A 19,323-nucleotide genomic window follows, 5' to 3' on the forward strand; every position below is an offset into this window, starting at 1 on the left:
AGTTAACTACATAAAAGTACAACTGAGGTTTCTTTTATTCACAGCTTAGTAGGTTTAATTCCACGCTGCTATTCATCTCCAATGTGTGCCTCATTGATAAAAACATTATCTTTATAGACATATGGCAGTAAAATTTGGATTAAGACAAAGTTTGCTATAGGTATAAATACGAGAGGAAAAAGAAATAAAAGAAAATGAGGTACTGAGGAGAGACACAGATTCATGCATTAGAAACACATAAGAAAATAAGATGAGAGGAAGTTTCATCTAATAAATTTATAAAGGCTGGTTATTAAAATGCCTAGTTGAAAAATACGTGACTAGGAAAAAAATTAGGAATCGCTGTAATTTTATATAAAACACTGTTTAATTGTATCAGCAGCTTTCTCCAGCTACCAGTGTGTTATTAGTCTGTTTACAGATCGAACAACTTAATTGCACAGTCCTGATTCAGCCTGTCTCTTTCTAAAAATAATGACATCCAAGGTTAGAATGAAGCAAAACATTTCAGGCTGTTAAATTAGCCACCAGGGGGAAAATTATAAGGTCTCCTGAATACAACTGAGGTACAGAGAAATTACAGGAACACTAACAAAGAAATCCATCTACTTAATGATGGCAGTCATTTGCACATTAAGTGGCCTCCCTGCAAGGGTACTGCTAAACCCAGGACACAGTGTGTCAGGTAAATCCTTCAGCTCTTCTAGGTTAGTGGAGCTCTGTGTTATTGCTGTCTGATGTCTACAGCAGGTTTCTGTCCCTTCCTCTGTCAAATTCAGGTTTCCATTAAACAGTCAAACCCGCTGCTCACTAGAGGTCTGATTCTTGTAAGAACAACCGGATTGCAAATGTGTGATGTAGAAAATAATTGCCTACTCTAGAAACATCATCCTTTTTACAGAGAAAACCCAATCAAGTTCAGAATGCTGCAAGGATATCAGAGAAATCCCACAATCCTTATAATACATGGGAATTTCACTGCTGACGTGGCAAGGCTGAGGTTTCATCTAGCAGCTGGACTGCAGAATCCCTTCCCATAGCCAGGGTGCTACAACTCAGGATATTGTAATTTCTCATGTAAGCGAGAGCTCTTAGCTTGGCATCTCTTTTCCCCCCTTCTAAATCAAAACTCTTGTAGTCTATAAAAATTGCTCATTTTCCGTGTCACAGAGCTGCAATTTATAGGTTGAAAATATCCAGTCTACTGTAAGGGCTGCACCTTCACTCTTCCTGTACAAATGTAAGTTGTCCTTGGCTGCAGGAAAGCTGAAAATTTGCATTTGTGTGAAATACATTTCGGTGTACCTAACTCTTCTCTGTCTCTCTAACGTGGCTCCCAGTCTGAAGCAAGAGGGTCTTTCCTGAGGCCTTGAAGAGGCACCTAGCTTTCTTCATGAGCTATAGGAGCAACTTGGGCACTTAGGTAGTAAAATGAAAAAAAGCTGGAATTGTTACATCAGAGTGGTCAAACCACATGGCTGTTTGGTACTTTGCTGTTTTACCCTGAAAACACTGCTTGCAGGCAGAAGACTCTTGGAAACCATTAGCTGTATGGCTGGTATAGGGCATCTGGCTCCAAATTAATGACCTGGTGTTCTTTCTCATGCTACTCAGAAGCAGAGACAGCATCGCACTGGTTCCTTCACTGCTTCGCAGCACTGTGAGGGAGGGAACATATCCCCGAAAAGACAACTGGTGGACTCCACAGCATGGGGTAGACATCTCAGCCAGCTGAAGAGGCTATCAGAAGCCCCAGTGTGATGTGAAAAACAGGCCAGCTCTGAAACATGGACACTTGCCAAAGCATGTATCACCTTGTATTTCCCTCCACACTCAAGCGCTGCACACACCCTCACATGGCAATTGCTATCATTTGTCCCAGTACACAGTTTAAAACCACTTTACAGTCTGCATTTGTGAGGGGAGAATGTTTTCCTTGGTAAATGAATGTTCTCAACATAATGTGATATTGCAGCATTTTTGATGTGATATGAGCTTTTTCTCCTTCTACTTCTTTGGCCAAATTCTTGAAAACACCCCCAGTGGAAGAGGCTTGAAGAAAATCAAACATCTTCTCCCACCTGCCCTTTTCCTCATTTAGTAGAAAAAAGAAAAAGTTAAAAACACATTAACAAGTAACAGTACCCACAGGAGCATCTACTGTCCTCCGAGCCACCCTGCCTTCTGCCAGTGGTTGTGTCTGTGCTGTGTATTTCAGCTTTGACCTCTGATCTCTTACACTGTCTGATAAGTTTTTTACATTAACCAACAGCATTTTGTTAGTTTCCTCTCATTCATTTTCAACCTCAAACTGCTGGGTCCAGTACCCAGTGATCTGAGCGGAGGGAAGACTGCATGGTCACACAATGCTTCAGTGGCTCACAAAATCCACCATTTCATGTGGGAGGCAGCCAGACTGCCTCCACCTCTACAAATACACCTTTGGAGCAAGGTAATTGCTTCAAGAAACAAATGTATGACTTGGTGAGAGTGGAAGGAGTGAATTTTCACACACGGTAACTCTGCTTTGATGGAAGTTTATATTGAAGGCTCATGTCTTCAGACTGAGGGCGTACATGAGGAAAACCCCTATCTGGTACAGAGTACTCCAGACCCATTCTTCATCATGGTGCAGTGCGTGGTCGGTTTTAAACTGCTTCTTCTCATCACACCTTTGCTCTTCCCTTCCCTATCCATCACAGGCAATATGATACAGAGAGAATTGATTCATTTGCTGTAATTAATGCACAAATGTGGTCCTGTCAGGAGGTAGTGCAAGGCCACATCTGTCACCAGCCACCTCATGGCTGGCTGTGATGGACTCTGTCCGAAGGTAATTGTGTGGGATGAAGCAGAAACTCCTCCAGAAATGAAGTGAGGTCTGGATAGAAAAAAGGGCCATGTGGGCTTCAAATACAAGTTAGATCAAACTAATCTTGATCGATCACTCAGTTATGCTGGCCAAAAGTGTAGTTAACAGTTTGAACATGTTTGAAGTATGTAATTTCTGCATTTTTAAGATGAAAATGTGAAATTAATTTTGAAATAACATTTTTATGTTGAAAACCTCAACTGTGTTGAAAAATATATCAAGTTTAAAAGGCTAAATTATCCCCAAAGGAAGCATGATATTGGTTTTAACATCATTTGGTAGACCAGAAATTAAATTGTGGAGGGACACACATATATTTTTTTTGTACAACAAAAATTCATTTCAGGTTAAGTTGAATAGATTTTTTAAGAAACATTTTTCTTACTATTCGCCTGAAAAATCCATTATTCCTCTTCCAAGTCTCTTCATTCGTATTTCTTAATTTTTCCCTTTTAATTTTTAAAGGTAAATATGCTTTCTTAGTTGGATTTCCTGAGTAGAATAGCTGTTATCCAGTTTCTGGTGCCTATTACAATTCCCTCACACGTACAAACTGAATATTTACCTCCAAAAATATGTGCAGGTCAGCAACCAGGTAGTTTTCATCCTGTAGACCTTTGTGATGGTTTGCCAACACCTTACTTGTCCTGAAAGCAGATGAACACCCATCACTGGCCACTGCCTTTGGCAGGGCATAGAGACCCATCGGGGCAATGTGAGGATGAGCAATCAGCTGCTTCCTCCCATTCCAGTTAACCCTAAAGGCACATTCAATTGCTTGGATAATGCCTTGGCTGAGGTTGAAGAGCAAGTGAGGGAGCACTGTCCCAGGGAAGGCTCCCTGAGAAACAGCTATGTCCAAGGAGCTGCTTTGCAGCAGCAGTGACAATCCAGGTTTCCATTTCATGTGACATGCCCTGCCTCTCCCCAGCCTCAACCAATTTGTTAAGTGTCATAAATGGCATCGAAACAGATGGACATTAGTTCAGGCAGCCAAGACATCCTGTAAATTATGTGGCTCATAAACTCGGACCAAGTCCATTTGCAGTCAGTGGGAATTTTGTCACGGACTCAGGCAGGGGCAGATCAAACTCAGCTTATGTGGGTGTAGAGGAGTGGGATTTATGGCTGCCTTCCTCCAACACATATCTGTCAGTAACTAAGGATACAGGGATATTTTATCACCTACTCACCGCTGCACTGGGTTAATTTTCAAGGCAAGTCAGGGTGAGAGAGTATCCAAGATCACCCAGCTGGAAAGATGAATTAAAGAGGAGTCACCACCAGCTGGATCTAGTTTCTGCATTTCATCTGGGACTAGACCGCAACAGTCCTGTGATGTGCAGCATCAGTGCCTGTCCTCCTTCTCCAGCCCCCAGGGAAGTTCAGCCATCTTGCAACTACACCCATCTATCTCTCCCTTCTCCCTCCCCGTGCCCTGAAGGCGCAGCTCAGTGTAGGAGGGCTGTCAGTTTATTTACATCAAATACTGTAATATCTATATAAACAAATGATTAATGCGCCAGTGCATAGTGAGGTGAGAATACACAGGCAAAACAAGCTGACAAATTTGAAACAAATGCAGAAGACTGAGTTTGTTTCCTCCCTGGTCCTAGTTGTAAGGGGTCCAGATGAGCACCCAGGCTGCTCCTCCAGCAGAGCTGGTGAGAGCAAATCTGAACTCATCCCCTTCTCTCTCTCTTCCTGTTTTTACTTTGTTAGCTTCAAATCTCAGTCACAAGAGTCATCGGGGTTTCTTGTTCTGATCTCTCTTACAGTGCGTAGATTTGAGAATATTTTAAAGGAATTTTCAGATGTGTTTTGCAACAGTTAATGGTTTAGGAGGAGACAACTAGCTCCTATCCTGTAGGATAGCAGCAGTCTAGGGAGCTGGCAGTACGGAAGGTCACTGCCTTTGCCAGAGGAGGATGATCAGTACAGTTCTTTACATCTGTTATGACATTGATTGCCTGAGAGCTTTAAAGTTCTCCTGCAGCAGTGGATTTCCTAGAAATTAACTTCATGTTGATCCACAGCATTGTCACGGTCTTGAAAAGTGTCATTGAAAAGAGCTACGTCACAGCTTAACCCAGGGCTGCTGCCCTGAGTCACAGAAAAATACAGCAGGAAGGACTTAAGGAGGGTCCCTGGTCTGTCCCTCTGCTGAATGCAGGATCAGCTGCTCCTTGCTTAACATCATTCACTCTGCCCTATAGACCTCCAGCATCCCATTTCTCCCAAGGTAAGCTGTTTTGATGCTTTATTACCTTTATCACTGGAAACTACTTCTAGTATTAAATTGAATCTCTTCTGCTGGAGTTTGAACACATTATTTTTTTTGTCTGAGCTTTCATTACCCCAGAGAATAAGAAAATCCTTTCCTCTTTATAGCAAACTTTCAGGTATTAGAGGACTTTCATCATAAATTTTGACATGTTTTTTAGGCAGACAGTTCAGCTTTCTGTATTTCCTTGTAGACTGTATGTTTTTAGATCACTAATAGTTATTGTTGCTGTCATCTTAATGCCTTCCTGGAAACATGATGCCTAAAACTGAGTATTATGTCCCCATTAAGGCTGTACTAGTCATCACTGGTGACCAGATTAGAGGGATGACTCAGCTTGTGATGCAGGCCATTTTCCCAGTCATATATCCCAGAATGACTACATCCTTTTTCTCTGTTAGGGCATTGTTCACTAATAATTGAGCCCCTTTCTTGAAAGGCTGCTGCATAACCCACCCCTCCAATCTGTGACTGTGATCAGTTGTGCTTGAAATGACACCCTTCACTTGCCTTTACTGAACCTTAACTTATTTTTTTCAAACTATTTTTCCAGGTTGTCAGATGGATTTGAATTCAGCTGTTGCCCTTCCCCTGTTCTTTCCAGACTTCAGCACCTCCTTGCACCATACCATCTAGGCACTTGATAGACATAATCTGTATTTCACTGTCCAGATCGTTCGTGAGAAGAAGATCAGGTATGGGACAGGCTCCTGCGGAACCACTCTCTGTGTAACCCACAAAAAACTCTCTGGGCACATTTATTAAGCAGTTTTTTTACCAAACCCATCATAGCTTCGTTCAGACCACATGTCACCAGAAGGGATTAAGAGGATTTCTTGCCCCTATAGGCACCAATGAGCACTTTGTTGGAGTGTGCTGGTGTGGATTCAGATCTCGTTAGAAAAAAATTAGTTTGAACCTGAAACTTCATCGTTTGTTTTTGAAGGTCCCAACCACCAAATCACTGAACAGGAGGGGAAACCTCCTCTTCTCTGAGCCTATCTTGATCTTCAGCCTATTTCATCTGCTGCTTGTTGCTTTTCCTGTGGCAGTCCTTCAAGTTTGAGTTAGTTCACGCTCAGTGACTATGTAGTAATACAGCAAAGCATGATGGACAGCAGCAGCTAACAGCTCGTGCATGGTCTTGGGCATTGAAACTAGGGATGGATGGTCAGAAATGAGGATCCTCTCTTTGCTTTCTAAACTTCTACTTATGGAACTACTGTGGACAGTAAAGAGCTCGAGGGAGGGTTGTATCAGGTGAAGCAATAACAGAGGTCTTTGCCTCCTCACTGACTTACTGTATAGTATTTTATAACACAGTTGTTTCCGTTTGATTATTTTATGGCACTGAGCTAAATCCTTGAGCCAATGACTGTATACATCCATCTTCCTACATAAAGGGCAAAAGACAACAAAGTTCTGGAGCTCTTCCTTGAGCAGCAACACAGCAGTCTCATAAGAAATGTGCTATCAGTGAGAGCCCCTCAGAGAGGCCATTGCTACCCTGAGGACAATTCTTTCCCCATTTTTGAGGATCTCCTTCCTGTCAGTCCCATGACAACCAGAGATAAAATCAAAACACTCACCATCTTACTGTAGTAGTACCTTTTCAGATATACTTGAACAAAGATATCCTGGCATATCCTAACCCCTGCTATGTGGTATTTTCTGGAGTGCTCAGATTCCTTTAATGCATTGATCCTGTCACTGTGCCTGTCATACCTCTGTAGATTGACACCAAAGACTCCCTGAGTCAGCTGGATGAGCTGATTTGTATCAACCCTGCTGAGGGCCAGCACGTTGCCCACATCCACATTACACAGCACTTTGACCAGGTCTCTTTCAGGGTACCATAGGGTAGTCCTGAGCCATAATTATTACTTTTTCATCACTTCCTGAAAGATGTGTGAATGTGAGTTAGGGACATAGTTTAGTGGTGGACTTGGCAGTATTAGGTTTACAGTTGGACTCAGTGATCTCAAATGTCTTTTCCAGCCAAAAAGATTCTATGATTCTATGAGTTCTGAGATTGCTCTGTTACAGCCTGCAGAATGATGTCTTTATGCATGACAGTAGGGTATTTTTTGTGTACTTGAGAGAGAGCAAGGATATTTCTGAAATTGCAACGTCCCGTATGATGCAGAAGTTAAACTTGGTGCGGTCTGCATCTATGCTGTCTGCATCTATGCTGTCTGCTTGGATCAGACCCTGTGGTGACCTATCCTGTCAAATGTGCCCGGTTTCCTGTAGTAAAGGATTAGTTGGTTCACTCTAAAAAAAAGCCTGGGAGCTAGTGAGGCAGCCTAAAATGTGAACAAATAGCCAGACTTTCTGGGTGGAAATATGAAAGCAAGTGATCAATAGCTACAATTTAGTTGAGATTCCTACCAGAGTTACTGCAAGAAAATTGCTTTCAAGAACTGTAATACATCAGTAATTTCAGCTGCATTGCAATTGAGGCATCTACAATCAGATCTAATCACTGGAAGGTTTTGAGTTTGATTATTTTTATTTGCTTTTTTCATAGTGACTGCAGATGAACTAGCAGAAGAAAAGGAGAAAAGTGATTGCAAGTTGTCATCTGTAGAAGACAAAGTATATCACAGTGGTAAATAAAAGGCTCACTGTTTCAGAAGCAATGGCAAAGTAGTGAGATGATCCGTGCACAACTCTTGGGTTGCCAGTGTCATTTCAACAATACGTGCTTTGCTTGTAGATTTTCCCGCAGCATCAGCTCATAAAAACGTGCCACTGTGAATTAAGAGAAATGGCAAAGGGAGAAATGAATCAACACAAATTGAACCATATTATGCACAAACAAGGCACTGAGTGTGTGTATCAGCTGACATTTTTGAGCACTACTGTTAATCGTACATATTTTGTATTTCATTTTAATGCGATTATTTTTTCAACTACTGACATCTACTGAAATTTTAGTAAATGTGACATGGAAATAGGCAGACCTCTGTTCAGTTAAGCGTGGAAAACACCTCTGTAGCAAACAGTATCGCAACTCGTTTATATTGAAGGTAAAAGGACAGAGTGAGAGATGGAAGCACTTGCACTACTTCATAACTCTGCCATTTATCATTCGCCTGTTGGATACTCATTCCAGAAGCATCTTGTTGGGTCTGTAGACTGCAAACAGGAAACAATTATATTTTTTATCCAAAGTTATTACAGAAAAGAACCTAACAATAATCTTGCTGTCTAAAAATTCCTATTGAAGCATCTATTCAGAACTGACACAAATCTCATTGAGTAGAAGGAGCTTACTGGAGGCACTCTGCATTTTATTAACATCATCCTTACCAACTCTCATTGGTATCACTATTAATGGAATTTAATTCTCTGTCTCCCAAATTTAATATAGACAGGCTTGTCTGGAGCAGCAGCCCAAACTGCTGATGCAAGAGCTGAAGCCACAGAATAAGGGATGGGGAAGGTATGTGGAAATAAATCTGTTGCAGGAGATTCACAACTCATCTAGATGTGTTCCGCTCCTGGGTGGGACCTTGGTCTCTGCTGCAGGAGGAAGGTGCACTATCACACCTCCCCCAGCAAGGACGGCTTTATTGGCCCAGTCTGTGGGAATCTTTGTCGGCACTGTGCAGAGGTGTTGTCCTGGTTTCTTTGAGCTTTCTGTAGCCAGAAGGATTTATCAAACATGCTGTTGGAAGTCATGCATCTGGGAACTTGTGAAAGGAAATGGAGCAGCTCTGAATACCCTGTGTCCCACAGTCAAGTCCATTGAAAGATTAATCCAAACAGAGAATTGCCTGAAAGCTTCATATTTTATTTCCACAGTCTCTTCTGATCATAAAGAAAGATTAGTAAATGAGAAAAATCATCATGTCAGACAAACTCCTCAGACAAGCTCTGTGCACCAAGTCTCTTCTATGCTTTCAGATCTCAAGCTAACAGTGTTACATCTTTCACTGCTACAAGGCTTGGGCTTCAGCTAGTTGCCAACGTAATATAAACAGCAGTGGCTCATCTTAATGGGGAAATCATCTAGATTAGTGTTAGCTGAGTAAGCTGTTTGGCAGGGACTGTTGTGGAGTTGTTTCCCATGGTGGGCATTGCCTCTCAGCACAGGAGCACCTGGGGAGCTCTGCCTGGTAGTCCCGACATGTGTGCTGTCCTCAACCACACTGCCTCATCACTCTTTATAGACTTTATAGACCATCTTTATAAAGCTGCAACCTGCAGCTAACTAGTTTAACACAAGACATTTCCTTTTGGTTTTTCAGAGCAGCAAAAGCGTGTTTACATCAAATCCCAAACATCTGTTCTTTCTTCCAGAACCACTTTCATTACCAGCACAGAGGAGGATGTGTAGGAAATCAGAAGTCCCTCATGCAGGCAGTGCAGAAGCGTGAGAAAATGGAAATTTACTGATACAGAATTGTAAAAAATAATGAAAGTTTCTAGGATAAAGGGGCGAGTTCTATATACCTGTTTATATACTGTCCTGTGTGTTAGTTTAATGCTTGTGCAGAGCATATCTTTTGGCTGCTGGATAATTAAAATCTTGTATGATTGTAGTGCCCGGTGCAGGTCAGATGCCAGCAGTACGTTAGACCTTGTTATTTGTAATACAAAATGAAGCTGTTTAGAAAAAAATGTTGCTGAGTTGTTTTCCAGCTCTTTTGAGTTGTGAGCCTCTCCAATTTGTCCTTGGAAGGTGAAGACCCCTTTAGAAAATTCACATACTGTGGAGCAGTGACTGGTCACAGACCTCCGGGAAATTATCCTTAGGGATTTATGGGTCACAGGCTGAAAGAAAATAGTCTATAGGACTGGGATTAAGCAATCTGAGTTCACATCATGGAAGTTAAGTATCAAAATGCCTTTGGAAAACTCAGCACCATGGGTCAGCTGGAGTAAAAACACACAAAGGGGCAGCTCTTGCAGAGCAGTGAGAGGTTTCCACCCTTTCTTGGCTTATGACTTTTCTGTGCCCTGACAAAATAGCCTTTGCTCTGTTCATGCAATGTGAAATTATAGAACAGGTTTTTTTTTCTTTTCTTTGTAATGCAATAATCCCAGCGGCAACATACAAAGGCTTTTATTCACATACAAAAAAGGTACATAGTCCATTGACTAATCTCAGACTCTCTACTGCTCTGAAGCACAGTGTCGTGTCACATCTATAAACCCACATCCTACAGTGCTATCACGAACAGCCCCAGTGACATGCATTAGTTTCATCTTTTCAGTGAAGAGCAAAATCAGGTCTGTAATTCTTCCAGCTGCAGTGCTTGGCTTTCCCTTAATGGCTGAATTACTCCCTTTAGTTAGGCTGGTCAGGTAGAAAGCGGATAGTTCAGACATTATAAATCCAAGACATTAGCACATTAAAGACAGTATCCTGTGGCTTTCTATGGGGCCCGCTTTCTACCTAGAATGATTTTCCACTTGGCAGATAGCCTGGTGTGACAGTTTAAGCCCAGCTGGCAACTAAGTACTATGCAGCCGCTCACTCACCCTCCTACTCCCCAGTGTGATTGAGAGGAGAATCCGAAAAAAGGTGAAAACTCGTGGGCTGAGATAAGAACAGTTTAATATAATATTAAAAAAAATATAATAATAGTAGTAGGAAATAGGGAGAGGAAGGAATAAACCCTTAATAATGGAAACAAATAATGGAAATAAGATGGAACTTTTTATATAATGGATATGATGGAAATAATGTTTAATAATGGAAACAAAAGTAAAATATAATAATAGTAATAGGAAATAGAGAGGGAGAGGGAGGAGTAAACCCCACTCACTAAAAACCCCAAATGATGCACAGTACAATTGCTCACCACCTGCTGACCAATCCCCAGCCTGATCAGAGCAGCAACCTGCTATTCTGGGAGTTTCTATACTGGGCATGACGTGCTGAGGTATGGAATATCCCTTTGGCTGGTTTGGGTCAGGTGTCCTGTCTCTGCTTCCTCCTGGCCTCTTGTGCCCCTCCTCACTGGCAGAGCATGAAAGACTGAAAAGTTCTCGATTAGAGTATTACTGAGCAACAACTAAACCATCAGTGTGTTATCGGCATTGTTCTCAGACTAAAGCCGAAACGCAGTGCTGCACCAGCTACTAGGAAGAAAATTAGCTCTATCTCAGTCAAAACCAGGACAGCTGTCTGAGTTAGCTAAAAGATGTGCATTTCCTTGAGTTCTGTCTTGCTTTGTTCCTTCCTTAACCAGGTTGGAACATGAGTTTAATACAACTATCTTGATATTTAAACTTGCCTTCCATGGAGCTATGGGCTGTAGTGTAGGTGAGGGCTTCTCTCTCGGTCTCTCCTGAAGGCTATTTGCAGCGAAGCAAGCAGCATCCTTGAATAGCCAAAATGGTTGAGACCCAGCCACCTCATCAGCCATGTCTTTGGGTGGTACAATTTGTGTTATCAGGCTAGTTGGACTGAGAGCTTCTCCTGCCTCTCGTCTGCCCCTAAGGTGCTCCCATGCTCTGACCAACGTGGCCCCAGGGAAGAGGATTTGCAAAAGCTGCAGAAGAGCACAGCTGTGCTGTTGTTTCTGCATTAACCACCTCAACAGCTATTAACTGCTGGGTATCAAGGCAAACATCACGTCAAGAAATTGCTTTTACGTATTGTGCTGCTGTTCCTTATAGCTATGGACTTCAAAATCATGTGCCATTGTTTGTTGTCCTTCCCACTCCCCCCAGAAAATCCAAACCAACCCCCCCAGGGTTTATGTCATTTGAGATATGTCTTGTCTTGATGCAAACACAGTTCTCAAGTTTCAATTCTGCTGTAGCTGGATAGTGCCAGAATTAGTTGTTTCAATGGCTGAATCTGTTTCCTGGTTTCTCATAGCATGTAGGCATCATCAGTAAAATATTCATTTCATTGACATTATACAGTTCTGCACTCTGTCCGCTTCCCAACACAGCAGCCATTTAGGTAAGAATGGATATCTTCAGTAGTGGGAGGAGTGTGTCTCTGGATGAAATTATGCACTACTGAATGAAATCCCAGAAAAACCAGTATGTTAAAGCTCCACAAAGCCATGTACTGGCGCTATGACTTTGGCTCATTCAGCCATTCTCTGCTTTATAGAACTTGGTTTATCTAAGCTTTATTAAACTATATTTTATCAAATTCAGATATAAGAAGTGAAATAAGAAACAATTTATCAAGAGCACTAACCACAATTAGTGGATTGTGGTCAGTTGGGATGACTCCAGGCAGGTTTTGAGACCTCCCTGTGTCGGTCTTCCTTGGCACTCTGCCTTGTTTTGCAGCAGACCAGCCTGAGGATGGGGTTATCCATTGATATGGCGCTTCTCATGACAAAGGAAAGAACGTGTGACTGCCACGATGGTATGCTGCTGCAACAAACAATGCCATCTCCTCTAGATTCACTACTCCCCCTGTGCAGGGTGTTTCTGGGGGGGTTGTGGTAAGGAGCAGAGAAAGCAAACCAGAGCTTTCATTCTTCTAGGACTATGGCAAAGGAGGCAGCCTTTGTGAAAAGCAGACACTCGGGCTGCTGTGCAAACTCCCTCTAGCTCGGCTATTTTATTTTGCCTTCTTTGAGCACAGCCAGGACCCTGTACTCAACTGAGTTGGGCAAATCCATTCCAGCCCCCTGTCTCTCATGGAGACTCCATGCAGCTCTGGGTGCAGCAGGTTTACAGCAAAGCCCAAGCTTCATACACTCCCATGGGGCTAGTACTCCAAAATGCTAAACCAGTGGTCCCTTTCCCAGTGCCAAACGAAGATCTTTATTGAGGTTGGATAGTATCTTAATTCCCACATCTTCTCCCTCTCTGCAGTTCCTTCCAGAGCTCCTAGCTGAGCTCTGTGTGGGTACTCAGCAAAGGCATTCAGCTCCAATTCTGCTGCAGACTTGAAGAAATGATACAGAAAATCTCATTTCAGGCATAAGCTTTCTGACCACTCTTGCTCTGATGGCATCATTTTGTTTTCTCTCTCTGCTGCTGGCATCTTCCTGGGTAGCACTTAAGAGGGTGGAAGGAAAATACAGTAGACAGGTGGCAGATTTTGGAGGAATGAGGCCCTGGACCAGGGGAGACATGAGGATTAAAATGTTAATTTTTGTATCAGCTGTTTTGTCTTTTTTACTTCATGGCCTTTTTAAATTGCTGCCATAGTCTAGTCTGTGTTGTCCTGGAAAGTGCCCTGACTGCTTTTGCTGCTGTGCCAGAGGCTGTTTAGAGCCTATGGTTAATTTGAGGATAAGTGCTTGTGGAATAAAAAGACAAAACAAAACACAAAAAATAGTTGAGCCTGTCTGAGGAGAATAAAGCAACTAAATCTGTCTGTAAAGATAAGGTAAAGGAATGCCAGATGGCAGATTTTCACTTGTAAGCTGGTGCTGAACATTGCCTCAAAAAGGGTCTGGTGATGGAATTGACTTTTTTACGTTACAGTAGTTAGCAGAATGCATCTCACCATGAAAAAATCCAACAGGAGCCACAGAAAGTTACAATTAAACATTCTCTTTATTGGGGCCTTGCTCTGAAATGGCACAAGTGATAAACGCTCAAAGTGCCCGTCAGTGCTGCTAATGAAAAGACCCAGAGTCATGTTTTACACTTTTATTTAGATTTAGATCAACACCACAGATAAGATATTTTGGTCAAACACAAGAACAGATTGCTATGCCGCTCTTTCCTGGCTGCAGTAAATACAGTAAAGTGGAAAAAAAAGTGCTGGTTCTCCTGGAACACCGAATGTAAATCTTGGATTAGCGCATACAGCTAATAAATGTTGTTTGCACTTAGCACTTCTTTAAAATGGAATTGCACATGCAAGATGTAACCAGGCTACTGATCACTTCATCACTGTCCCTGTACTAGTTTTACTTTTTAAGCTCTTTGCTTGCCTTTTTCCCAGCAAGAAAAAAGGAATCCAATTTGTGGCTCTAAGAATTTCAGTGATTACTCTGCTGATTTTGACACATTTAGCAAAGGTCACATGGAAGGCCTTCCTTATGGAATTGGTATCTCCTCTAGAGCTTGGCTTGCAACACTAGGCATCGCAGGTAGCAATGGAAGTCCACCAAAGCGAGGTGAGAGGTCTACCCAAAAGCTGACGAGGAGAGGTTAATACCAAGCAAAGATATAGTAAAGGGACCGGCATGAATGCAGTTCTTACAATATCAAGAGTCAATACTACTACCACACAAATAATGACATATCAATAATATATTGTACAAGCTTATACAGCAACACATGTTGATTTGCAACATTGTACAGTTTAAATCTAAAGTGCACAGCCTCAATCTGAGGTGACAAAACAGTACTATCAATTAATAAAGGCAACACAATTACAGACACAATTTATTTCCTCTTACTTCATGTCCTCTTGATATTACATTGACTCAATACTCCACTTATCTATTTTAAATGAAATTAAAACCACACTGCACTTTGCTTTACAAACAAAAGTTCAGGCAAAGTTGAAACCAAAACTTTAGTAGGGTTATAAGTAGACAGGCCTGAGTCGCAGAACTCTTACCAACACTTCCAGATGTTAGGGGGAAAGAGGATAAATTTCAGTTTTCATGCCAGAGACACGTCTAATATTAAAGAATGATGCAGCACATGAATTCTTCAGTAGCTGTGCCCATGGTTTCCAAAAAGGTTGTGAGGCTCTTCATGGGCTGTTTTAGGCAGATGTAGCCTTATCTCATTTTTTTTCTGCAATTTCAAAACCTGTTGCAGACAAGGATGGAGTCCAGCACTGGGAAAAACCTTTGACAAAGCAGTTTGTTACTTAGACCCCATCCCTGTCACTCAGATTAGTTACATTTAATTTAGGCCTTGTCTTGCAGACCTGTACATCTGTAAGAAGCCTTTACCTTCTTAATGCAGCTGTGAGGTTTCATTAGTAAGCATCTATTTCTTTAGTAAGAATTTCAGCCAATTTTAATTTTCAATGTCATTTTGGACTGCTCATAGCATAAATGGCTATGAGGTGAGCATTAATTCAGACATGTGACTTTTTTCTGGATAGGCTTTTTTATTACAGGACACAGAAACCATCCAAATACAACCTTATTTCAGTCTTGGTTAGCACTGTATATTGATTGTGTGTCTGCTTGTTAGGCCAAGTGGGAAACATAAGTAAGAATAATAGCATCCTATTATTGTACTGTAACTGATCTTATTAAGTGGTATTAAGAGCTGCAGTACTCTTGAGATTTTTCAATAATCAACCCTGGAGATGTACAATCCATATGATATGAAGAAATGAGGTACTGGAACCTCTTAAGAACGTAGTATGTGGGCTTATATTTTAAAACAAACAGTAATAAATATTTGAGGCACCTCCATCAAAAGAAAAAGGATCCTAGTTAATTTTCAGTTTCTGTCCTCACAGTTTTATAACCCATATAAAATAAAAATATATAGTTTACAAAATAGGATTTTTATATATATATATATATTTCCTTTTGTAAAACTATACCTATTTAAATACATTTGAAATGCTGCTTTAGGTAAATTAGAAATTCTGTTCTAGTACTACGAAAAAGGCAAAACATTTTCGCTTTTAAACACACAGCTTTTATACTCTGCTTCTCACTGTCCCCTCCCACTTCCCCCAATGTGATTTTGTTGTCATTTTGGGCAAATTTACATCATTCAGTCCAATTGCTTTTAATTTAAAGTAGTTGCTGTGTTAAAATTGGGAAAAATATTTTCAGTATCTTCTGTTCTTCCTTATTTGTTTCAATGCAGCTTTTATGTAGCTAATTATTAAGGAGGTTTTCTAAAATTCAGGAAAGGACTTTAAAGGAGCCATGTTTCTTGATTTTAAACTGTACTCTACTCCAACGCCACAATATAGAAATAGATTTACTTTGGAACAAACTACAAATACATTCGCACAGTTTGTGACAACTTAATTGTCTACTTGGAAGTCCAGGAACAGACTTTCACACCCAATTATTACAAATCTTGTCCCAGGCGTTCTATTTCATCAATCAGGAAATCAATGTCTTGGTGAGTTGCTGCAGGGTTTGAGATGACCATACGGAAGAAATTCACTTTGTCTCCCAGGGGCTGATAGCTCACCATGGTTGTGCCATACTCCATCATCCTGGCTTTTATCACCGGTGCCACCTGCAGTGTAACAAAAAGCAGGGGATTTGGACCATGTTTATTATCATTATTTTCATTATTACCATCATCCTTATTATTATTACAACAAAACACAGAGCACGTTTTCTTCTTTTTTTTTTAAAAAAAGATGAAGAGCTACAAGAAGTAGTTTAAACGAAATTATGTCCAATATTGATGAAAACGTTAAACTCCATTATGGAATAAATGTCTCACTGAAAAGACATTTGGTTTATCCTGTTTCTTTGCCCTGTTCTTAAAATCACTGGGGAATTTACTCTCCTTCTTTTGCAATATTGCTGACAGGGACACAGTGGCTCTTTTTTTTCTAGTGCTGAAATCACAGTTACAGTAATTTTCCATCTTCTTTTCATATGCGAGATTGCCATAGTATTACTAAGCTCTTGTTGCATTTGTTGGGTTTAGCTACCGCAGTTGACAGTAACTTCAGTAAATACACACACAGTAAGTAAGTGCTCTACAGATGAGGCAAACCAAGGGAATACAAACTTTGAGATCAGAGTAAGGTGGTGCCAGGCTAACCTGCAGTAAAATGACCATGGAGATATCATTTGCCAGAATATTGTGAGGTGACCTTGCCCTGTGCCCTGGGAGATCATTTCAGGGGCTGCCTGCCTTCAAGGGTTTCACTGTTCCCTGCATGATGTCCTGGAGGACGCTGCTTACCTTCATAAGGCGGCTCATTCTTTCTTCATTGTCTTCCATACCGCGCAAGCTGGGAGGTATGTACCAGAAGCAGACGTTTGTGTGCTGAGGCTAAACACAGAATAATAACGGTTTACGTTGTAAGAAATGGTCATAATACCTCAATTGCAATTAAGTTCACGCCTTCTCTCCCTCTCAGCACATCATGCTGTTGTCAGCAGTCAATGCTTTTCATTATTGTGGTCCATTGAGAGTCATCATCATTATTAATGCAGAAAAAATAATTTTAGGCAACTTATTCCCAGGGTGTCAGATGCAGAAGCAGATCACCCTGCAGAGCAAATGCATTTATGCCCTACTGAAAGGCATCTAGTTTTCATAGGTGCTGTTCCCTCCAGAGGCAGAAGAGATTGTGCAGCTAAGGCTAGAGTCTCATTTAGAGATAAGGACAGTGTCATTTGCTGTTATTACATGAGAAAAAAATACAGAATGTGGTCCTGTAAACAGGAGCCACAGGTGGTGCAAGAGACAGTCTAAGATTGTCTTACATTTAATAAAATTTATTACTTCTCAGTTTGATTCAGCTAGCTGCGCTATTAACATGCATGCACCACAGCATCTTAGCTAATTTAACTTGCATGGGAGCACCAAGTAGAAAGGTGTAAAACCTAGCTGACATTTTGTGTATTTTTGCAATGTCCCAACAGTTGCTTGCCTTGCTTTGTTCCTCTTTGCTGGATGCTAAATGTATGAGTTACAGCAACCTCTGTTGCTGTTCTCTGCTGCCAGTTCCTTTACTCATCATTAGACCCAGTGGACCAAATTCAGTGATGATGTGTGAGGCAGGGGAAATAAATCACATAGGGGCATACAGGTATGAGCCTGTGATCTCTGCTTGAAGAAATCTAGTGGCTTTATCCTTGTGCTGTAGAGCACTTAGGCATGCACTAAGTGATCGCTACCAGGGAGCAATGTTCTGGGTGACAAAATCTTCCAGGGCAATTACAGAGAGCAAAAGCTATCACAAATATGAGGAAAAAAGCTAAAATGAGATTTTTTTTTTTTTTCTGTTTTACAGGCAAAACACCAGTTAACTTTGCAACAGGTCTTCACCAGCCTGTCCCCACCCAGAGAGGGTTGCCCACAAAGAGATGGCCAAACACCAATCTGATGCAGTTCACAGGTGCAGCCACGCAACCCAGGCTGCACTACCTTGCCCTGGACACTGTGCTCCAGCTGAGTACCTGGCACCTACGGTCCCATCTCAGCTTTCCACCCCATATTAAAAACATGCCTAGAGATATTTACAGTCTCCACCGTGGTGTCACTTCTGCCACATGAGCCAGCCAGGCTTCCGAGCAACACTAGCCACTCTGCTGCATCCCATCACAGCAGGGACTGCAGTGCAAATGGTCCCTACAGGTCACCCCAGGTCCCTGCAGGTCTCCTGACTGCCCACTGGAGAACGCTGATAAAAGCACTTTGCACAACTGTCCCCATTCAGAGTTGTATGGGGCACTGCAACCCACACTTGTAACAGACTCTGCTATTATGAACCGCAACTTCTATTCGTTACTTAAGAGCTGGTTCCAACTGTGTGTGTGCTGTGTTAGCCTGAGATGCCAGTGTTTAGTTTCATCAGGGTGAAACCGAGCAAACTGAAAACGTATGCACAGCTGCCTCAAATCCCTTGTCCCTGGATCACACAAGGCAGAGAGATGGGGAAATGGTGAGATTTGTTACAAGGAACACTGCTTTCTGTCATAAGCTGTTTGGTTTAAGGTGTTGGTAGCATCCCAATAGGTTGGCTAAGGCAAGTGCTGTTGCCAAAATGGGAAAAAGAAGTTGCAATACATACCTTTCCGTCAAACACCATTTCATACCCTTCTCTGTTCTTTATTTTATTGTATAGGTATTCAGCAAGTTCCAAGCACTTATCAATTTGTGCTTCAAATCCTGTGGTTCCCTTTAGAAAGAGAGGGAGAAAACAAAGCTGCATAACTGTTCTGTAAACCAGAAGAGTGAAAGAACCATGCAGCACTTGCCGAAGCATCAGCACAAGTCACCTATCGGAAGTCTCTCTGGGACAGATGAAGGATCTGATTCTGTGAGATGAAGGACTTTGCTAAGCAGAGCTCTTTTGTCTCTAGCTCTTGCCCCCGACTTCTCTATAGCCACCTCTACAAAATAAGCACCAGGTACTAGCTTGGTTCTCAGCAAAATATTACTGACACCTTCAATGAAGGGCATCCTTTGTAGATTTTGCAGAGAGCCTGAGCACAGTTTTGGATAGCCTGGACTGGCACAGAAGAGTGTGTCCAGAGGTATTGAGTTTCAGACATGGGGAGTCTCCTGCTATTTTGAAAGTAGGGGATTTTAATCTTCC

The 19,323-nt window shown here is 41.7% G+C and overlaps 1 protein-coding gene across 1 annotated transcript in view; it reads right to left on the reverse strand.

Moving 5' to 3' along the window:
- Positions 1-15,988: 15,988 nt before the first annotated feature.
- The window catches only part of GAD2 (glutamate decarboxylase 2), a 37,633-nt gene continuing 34,298 nt past the window's right edge, over positions 15,989-19,323 (reverse strand). Inside the window, exons 14-16 of the mRNA XM_061468226.1 lie at positions 18,796-18,903; positions 16,959-17,048; positions 15,989-16,274 (exon numbers count right to left, since the gene is read on the reverse strand). Of these exons, the coding sequence (XP_061324210.1) occupies positions 16,101-16,274; positions 16,959-17,048; positions 18,796-18,903 (372 nt within the window). The 3' untranslated portion in view covers positions 15,989-16,100. The remainder of the gene's footprint in view (positions 16,275-16,958; positions 17,049-18,795; positions 18,904-19,323) is intronic.

This window comes from Pezoporus flaviventris, unplaced genomic scaffold (assembly GCF_033815535.1).
Source record: "Pezoporus flaviventris isolate CSIRO_AGI_PZ_B2104156 unplaced genomic scaffold, CSIRO_AGI_Pfla_v1 ptg000047l, whole genome shotgun sequence".
Lineage (NCBI taxonomy): Eukaryota > Metazoa > Chordata > Aves > Psittaciformes > Psittacidae > Pezoporus > Pezoporus flaviventris.